The sequence below is a fragment of the Nicotiana tabacum genome, chromosome 9 (assembly GCF_000715075.1).
Source record: "Nicotiana tabacum cultivar K326 chromosome 9, ASM71507v2, whole genome shotgun sequence".
Classification (NCBI taxonomy): Eukaryota; Viridiplantae; Streptophyta; class Magnoliopsida; order Solanales; family Solanaceae; genus Nicotiana; species Nicotiana tabacum.
In genome coordinates this window covers 23,372,631-23,379,709 of record NC_134088.1, presented here as the reverse complement: position 1 = coordinate 23,379,709, position 7,079 = coordinate 23,372,631, and the positions used below count along the sequence as shown (strand labels likewise).

Genomic DNA, 7,079 nt, shown 5'->3' with positions numbered 1-7,079 from the left:
ATTTTACTTCTTTCTTTCTTTCTTCTATAATTTAATATAATTAATTCTTAATTGCCCTTTTGACGGTCTAAGTTCTTGAAAGTTGGCAAACACAAAACAATGATCCCCCGCCTCCCCCGAAACACCCCCACTCCCACACCACCCCACCCCCACCTGGCTTTCTGAGCTGATTTCTAACCAATATATCACTCACTCCCCCACACACTCTTCTCTAATCTCTCTCCCCCCCACCCACCCGGCTCCTCTCTCGCCCCTTTACTCCTTGTTTCTTCTTCAATGGTTCGGTGGAAATAAAATTGGAACTTCCATAGCTAAACTCACATTTGCCAAAATAACCTTTTTCTTAGCAAGAAAATAGCCAAATTTATATAATCATTATAACCATGAATGGCCACTTTCTTTTCTTGAATAGTCTAGTGTCTTTACACAGCAGTTTCAGCTTCAGATCTGTATAACTCTTTGTGTTCAAGCTCCAGGCATGATTTTCTTACTCTTTTCCCAATTGGGCTCCTTTCTTTTTCGACATTAATCTCCATTTTGTGATTGAATTGGTCAAAAGTTCACAAGAAAATTAGCTAAAATTTTGTGTAAAGGTGTGATTTTTACCTCATTGGGTTTGTTTAAATGTGTGTTCTTTTGTTGATTTCTTCTTCTTTTCACTATTGGGTTCCTCTTTTTTTTCCAGCATTAATCTCCATATTGTGAATGAATTAGTTAAAAAAAATTTATTACAATAAAATGAGCAAAAAATTGTGCTAAAGGTATGATTTTTACCTCATTGGGTTTGTTTAAATGTGTGATTTTCATTGACCTTTTTTTTCTTGAGTGATTTAGGCATGATTTTCTTCTTCTACATTTTTTAGCATTCATCTCCATTTTGTGATTGGATTTGTGAAAAAAATGCACAATACAATGTGGAGAAATTTCTGTAAAGGTGTGATTTTTAACTCATTGGGTTTCTATAAATGTGTGTTTTTTGATTACCGTTACTTCCTTGAATGAGTTTCCAAATTGAAGGAGACACAAAACCAATTAAAGGATCTCTTTTCTTTTTCCTTTTTAAGAAATGTGAGAGTGTGTACATTGCTTCTATTGAATGGCATTGTGCATTTATAAAATCTTGAAAATGAAAATGTTCTTGAAGTTGAGAAATCGTAGGAGTTTTTTTTTAATCAAGTGTTTGCTAGAGTTTTGGTTCTTGTTATCATTTAGAAGTGCAAACACAAATCTGGAAAGCTAATTGGTTTGACTTTTTCTTTTTTGGTTTTTCACTAAATTGCAGATCCCATTAAGTTTTAGCTGCATTTGCTACTTTCTTTTGAATCTGGGGTGTGTGTGTGTGTGTGTGTGTGTGTGTGTGTGTGTGTGTGTGTGTGTGTATATATGTATATATATAGTGCACCAAGTTGAACGGAATGACTGTTCATACTCGGATAGTTGAATGGGTAATATTTCCTAAGGGGCGGAGCTAGAGCGTCCGAGGAGTAGTAGCTTGGGTTCGAACCTGGTATTTGTCTTTAAAAATCATTAAATATGTATAGATTATTAATTTAGAACCAAGTAACTTAAAACGATTAGTATCCCGAACCCATAAATTTGAAATTCTGACTCCGCCTCTAATATCCTATAAGAAGAATCTAAAGAAAAATGCTCTTCTTCTCTTTGCTCTTTATTCTGATTCTTGAGCAGTATTAAGATAAATAGAGTTCAATGCCATTGCATTTACTTTCTCATTTCCATGATGTTATTTTTTCTATGGTTTCTATTGGTGATACTGATATCGTCTCTTTTCGTCTTCTTGAGTCGAGGGTCTTTCGGAAACAGCCTCTCTACTCCCTCTCGGGTAGGGTTAGGTCTGCGTACACACTACCCTTCCCAGACCCTACTAGTGGGATTTCACCGGGTCGTTGTTGTTGTTTGCCATTGTAGTGAAAAAAAAGAGACCATCTTGATTTTTTTTTTCTTCAGTCCTATGATCTATGGGCTATCTCAAATTACATAGAGGTGTCTCCTTCATCTTAATGGAGGCAGTTCTGCAGTTCTCATAATAATTGGTTATTTAAGTGACGCTGTTTCTCTGTAAATGGACTAACCATTAATATTCAACAGGAGCTATTATAAATAAAGTAGTAGATCCAACGCTTTTTGCTGGTGTGTGCAACATGGACGGTGTGGATGATAGGAGAATGGGTTGTATGGCTGGATTTCTTCAGATCTTTGACCGCAATCACATTTTAGCTGGGAAGAGACTTTATGCCACCAAACGCTTGCCACATTTCGCGGTAGAAGTTTCTTAGATTATTCATTTTTGTGTTTGGATGTCGGCATTGCTTATAATGGTGGATGACTTGAGAGTGCTTCTTTGAATTTTCAGGTTGTTGATGATGCGTCAGAGCCCGATGATAAGTTTGTCGCATCACCGGCAGTTTCAAAGGAGCTAGGGAAACCACAGCTTGCAAGACCTGGAGAAACACCAAGTCCAGACCGATCCAAGCAGCCACCAGCAGAGGTCAGCCCTGTCGAGCCAGCTGTTTCTGTCCTGGTAGAGACACCGCCAAAATCACCACTCCCTCTTCCTATATTTGAAGTGAAAGATGGGACGAGGTCTTCGTGGAAGTTTTGCAAAGAAGCTCCGAGGCTCTCACTGGACAGCAGAGCTGTTATTGATGCTAAAGGAAGTCTTCGGCCGAGGGAGCTACGAACAAAGTCTTCAACTCTATCAGCAAACAGAGGTGAGAACACAGAGGACGGAGCTGATGGTGACGACAATCAGCGTCCTTGCCCGAGTGTCATTGCTCGGCTAATGGGACTTGAACCATTACCCCACTCAAGCCCAGAAGCTCTGCCGCAAGCAGAGCTGCGAAGATCTGCATCAGAATCCAGAGTCTCAAGAGACTTGTTTAATGGTCGTTTTGTGGACAGAAACCATGTGGATTTGAAAGAGCTAAACCATCCTCGATCTAACATATCAAACAATGCAATGAAAGACAATGCAGCGAATGAACGTAGAAGCTCAATGTCAAATGCCAGACCCATGGACCGGATGGGATATCCTCTGAAGAACGAGAAGATTGAAAGACCAAAGGCTTCGAACAGACGTTTAAATTCATCACCGTGGAAGTCACCTCAACACAGAAAGTGTTTCTTTGATACAGCAGACATTTTTCCAGAGCCAAAGCAAACAGTCTCACTCTATTGTGAGATAGACAAGAGATTGAAGATGAGAGGAATTGATGAGCCTTCTAAAGATCTTGAGACCTTGAAGCAAATCCTTGAGGCTTTGCAACTCAAAGGGCTCCTACATACCAAAAGACCATCGGAGCAGATTGGCCACCGGAATTTTGTATACGACCCAACTTACTCATCTGATGAGTCCCCAATAGTCCTCATGAGGCCTTCAAGATCAGTTTCACCAAGCCAGAGAAGAATGGCAAATGTTACACCCCCATCAAATATGAGAAGCCGAAATGTCATTGGTCGGAGACCTAATCTCTCCAGTGAAAGTCTTCCATCGGTGAGCCCATATCGGGAACGACCTGCTTCTGAACGAAATGCTCGGAGTCCACTAAGAGCTAGAGATTCCGGCTCGCCAACCCAAAGAGAAAACAGTGTGAGGCTTTCCAACTCTGTGGCCAAACCAAAGAACTTGAATGTTGAGACTCGTAGAAGAGCAGGAGAGCCAATTGAGAATCGAAGAGGTTCTCCAGTACAATCACCAAAGCTTAGCTCGAGGAGAGGCAGTTTGGAGCAAAATGTCACAAAGGGATCACCTAGAAACAAGAGAGAAATGGCAGAGATTAAGCAGAAAGAGAAGATCACAACCTTTGTTACAGAGGACGAGTCATCGTCCATTTCTGAAAGCACTGTTAGCTCATCTTTACAAACTGATGCGGAGGTATAGTAACAAATTAAGTAACTGAATTAATCTTAAGAGAAAATACAGTAATCACTAAGGACTTGATTCTAATTGTTGTTTTTTGAAATGGCATTATAGAGATCTAATTTGGAGGATTACAATGAAGGAAGGAGCCTTTTGGAAAGGTGCGATAAGCTGCTTAATAGCATAGCAGAGATGAATGCCCCTGAATCACAACCGAGTCCGGTGTCAGTTCTTGACTCGTCGTTCTACAGGGACGACTCACCTTCCCCTTCTCCTATCATGAAAAGGAACATCGATTTCAAAGGTAAACAGTTATGGTTTCTTCAAATCTTGTTTTACATAACATAACCCTGATCCCTCTGGTTCTTGTCTTCTAATCAGTCATCTGGTTATTCATTTTAAATCTTTCCTCAAATACATTTTTACATTAGTTTAAACTTGTATTTCCACAAAAGAGCATTAATGAGGAAATTACCAAGTTGATAAAAGTAACACGCATTACCATAATATTGAGGTTAAGAATGGTTAGGATGCCTTCTCTGCATATGGAAGGTATTTATTGAGCTCTACTGGTGATTCATAGGAAGTTAAATATATTAGACAAGCTTGCCATATTTCTTCTTGGGTTATTGCTAATGTTACTTAAAAACTAAATCAGATGTTTCAGGGGAATCGGAGGAAGAAATATGGATCTCGGCACTTTCACCTGTCCGATCAAAGTATGAAGATTCAACGGATGACTCTCTTCTTAGTTACATTTCAGACATCCTTAGAGCTTCCCAATATCTGCCTGAGGAATCTGATATATTTTTATTATTGGAGAAGCAGCAATATCTCAAAGGAAAGGACACTTCCAAAGTCTCCATACTCGAAAGAAAGCTGATCTTTGACACTATCACTGAAATTCTTGATAGAAACAGGCAACTCCCCCCTTGGAAAGCATTCTCCTGGTCAGGTTCATCTATCGCAAAGCCATCAGTGGAGAATGTTTGGACTGAGTTCCAAAAAATCCAAGAACGTGAAAGTGGTAACAACTTGGTCGAGATCATTTGTGAAGTTCTCAAGAAAGACCTGGCTCAAGACACAGTCAATGGTTGGGGAGACTGTCTGGTGGAGGTGTCCGAGGCGGTCTTGGACATGGAAAGGCAGATATTCAAGGATTTAATAGTCGAAACGATCCAAGACCTTGCTGAGTTCGGCTGCAAAACGACCCTCTTAACAGCCCTGTGTAGGAAGTTAGTTTTCTAAGCCAGTAAACAAAAGTTGGCAGGATAACTACATTGAGAAGGCTCCTTATTGCTTGCTTTTTCCTTTCTTTTAAATTTGTTTTTCCACGTTTTAGGTTTTGGTTCCTATTGATTCTTGACTACCTAGGTAATTACTAAGCTGTTGTAATGGAATGGTCACTTTCCAAGATGTAAAAATGGGGAAAGTGTTGTTAGAGACTGGACTGGAGTTTGGAGATCTTTCTTTCTTTCTTTCTTTCTTTCTGTGAAATGCATAAGTTTGAGTTAGTTGGCAGATTTTTTTGCTTATCATGTGACTGAATTACTGAAGTAAATTAAATTTTGACCCTTTGGGGAAAGTGGTGCATATTTGGTGATTTTACTAATGTTTAAGGGTTGATAACATGATTTTGTGTTGAGTTGTCATCATTTTCTGATTTCCTTTTTTGATTGGCTGGCAAAAAACACTTGCACCCTAGCAACTTTAGAAAAGCAAAAAGGGTTGTTTAGTGTATCTCTATACCTTGAAAAACAGTAGTACTTCAATTCCTCTACTTTGGGGATGAAAAAACATTTGTTGAACTATGCTACAATGTCTGTCCATTTTTTACCCCCAAAGGTCACAATACTTTTTATTTTGGTTGCTCATTTGGTGTTCGTTACCCGTATTGGAGCGCGAGTGGTCCCTAACAAAGACGATTTCATACTCAGGTCTCAAATTCGAGACTTTTGGTTTAGTATGAAGTGAAAATCAAAATTAATGGTCACATAACTAAAATAATAATATTTGTAATGGACTACAAAATCAAAAAATTCAGGTAAAATGAAGAGGGGTTGGAGCACTGAATAAATATGATGAGGTTAGAGCTATTTCCCTCATTTAATAAAAGAGAAGGTGAAATGAAAATCAAAACAATCAAAAGTTGGATACTGTTCCATCTAAGTTTTTTAATATGTCAGAGTTGGATGGAAAGGGAGAAGGACATAGTTTTTACTTTTTCTCCAACTATGCCAATTGCCAAGTAGTTGGAACTTGGAAGTAAACATAATGCAAGTCTTAAGTATGAGGTATTTGACACCTTTAAAGCAAGTCATATCAAGTAAAAGCATTTATATGAAAAATAAATCAATCTTTAAAAGATAATTTAATTGTAATAACTCATATACTACATTATAGGTAGAAATAATAAGTCTATATTATTTCTCTTGTGGGATTTTACTGGATCGTCGTCGTCGTTGTTGTAATCACTAGACTATGTCTAAACTACAATCTACCTCTCTTTAATTATTCCCGAATTATTATCCCACCCTCCCATAGAGATAAAAAGAACACTATAATTTCGAGATAACTAATCTCTCGCGCTTTTATCCCAATTAAATATGAAAGAAATCCATCTCAAATTTTATTCCGAAATTAATTATTCCTTATTTTTCGTACCAAACGAGCCTAAAAGTCCAAAAAACAATCTTGTTACTAAATTTTGTCTACTGAAATTGAATGATCTTTGTAAAACGTTTTTACAGGTGCTTGCGTAGAGGCTCTGAAACTTATGAGGTCAGTAATAATAATAGGAGTGTACATTTTTTAATATAATTTAAAACTTCTGATCCTCCAATCTTTTCCCATGATAATTCTGTCAGATTCCAAATCTACAGTTTTGACCACAACAGTGCTTCTAACTTTGTGGAATCTACCAATTTAGGAATCTCCTTTTTCAATTTTAAGGAAATTTCACTTCACTTTTTTTCTGCTAAAGTAGAAACCCCATGTTCCTCCTTTATCCTTCCTCAATCCCTAGCACCTCTAAAACCAGAAGGTAAGCAAGGGCTGGGGTTTATTATGTTAAAAAATTAATCCACACTCAGCATTTACATCAAATTATTTTGTTATATCATACTAGAGTGAAAATTAAGGTAAACATGCATAATTATTAATTACTATGATTAAGTAATAAAATTGCAGTTGTAGACGC

At 37.9% G+C, this 7,079-nt stretch overlaps 1 protein-coding gene across 3 annotated transcripts; it reads left to right on the top strand.

Moving 5' to 3' along the window:
* The first annotated feature begins 204 nt into the window (after positions 1-204).
* Positions 205-5,465, top strand: LOC107822253 (protein LONGIFOLIA 1). 3 transcript variants are annotated; one of them, XM_075221523.1, is made up of 5 exons: positions 205-476; positions 2,110-2,282; positions 2,375-3,895; positions 3,995-4,184; positions 4,548-5,465. In XM_075221523.1, the coding sequence occupies exons 2-5, from the start codon at positions 2,163-2,165 to the stop codon at positions 5,126-5,128; spliced, it is 2,412 nt and encodes an 803-aa protein (XP_075077624.1). In that variant the 5' UTR covers positions 205-476; positions 2,110-2,162; the 3' UTR covers positions 5,129-5,465. The 3 variants fall into 3 exon arrangements, with proteins under 3 accessions (XP_075077624.1, XP_016504262.2, XP_075077623.1); XM_016648776.2 differs by having other exon boundaries at positions 4,539-5,465; XM_075221522.1 differs by lacking the exon at positions 205-476 and adding an exon at positions 1,220-1,243 and having other exon boundaries at positions 4,539-5,465.
* The last annotated feature ends 1,614 nt before the right edge of the window (positions 5,466-7,079 follow it).

Excerpts from the sequence above, each read along its gene's own strand:
- LOC107822253 (XM_016648776.2), top strand. The coding sequence starts at position 2,163 with ATGGACGGTGTGGATGATAGGAGAATGGGTTGTATGGCTGGATTTCTT. Across the intron at positions 2,283-2,374 it reads AACGCTTGCCACATTTCGCG|GTTGTTGATGATGCGTCAGA; the intron begins GTAGAAGTTTCT and ends TTGAATTTTCAG. Across the intron at positions 4,185-4,538 it reads AAGGAACATCGATTTCAAAG|ATGTTTCAGGGGAATCGGAG; the intron begins GTAAACAGTTAT and ends AAACTAAATCAG.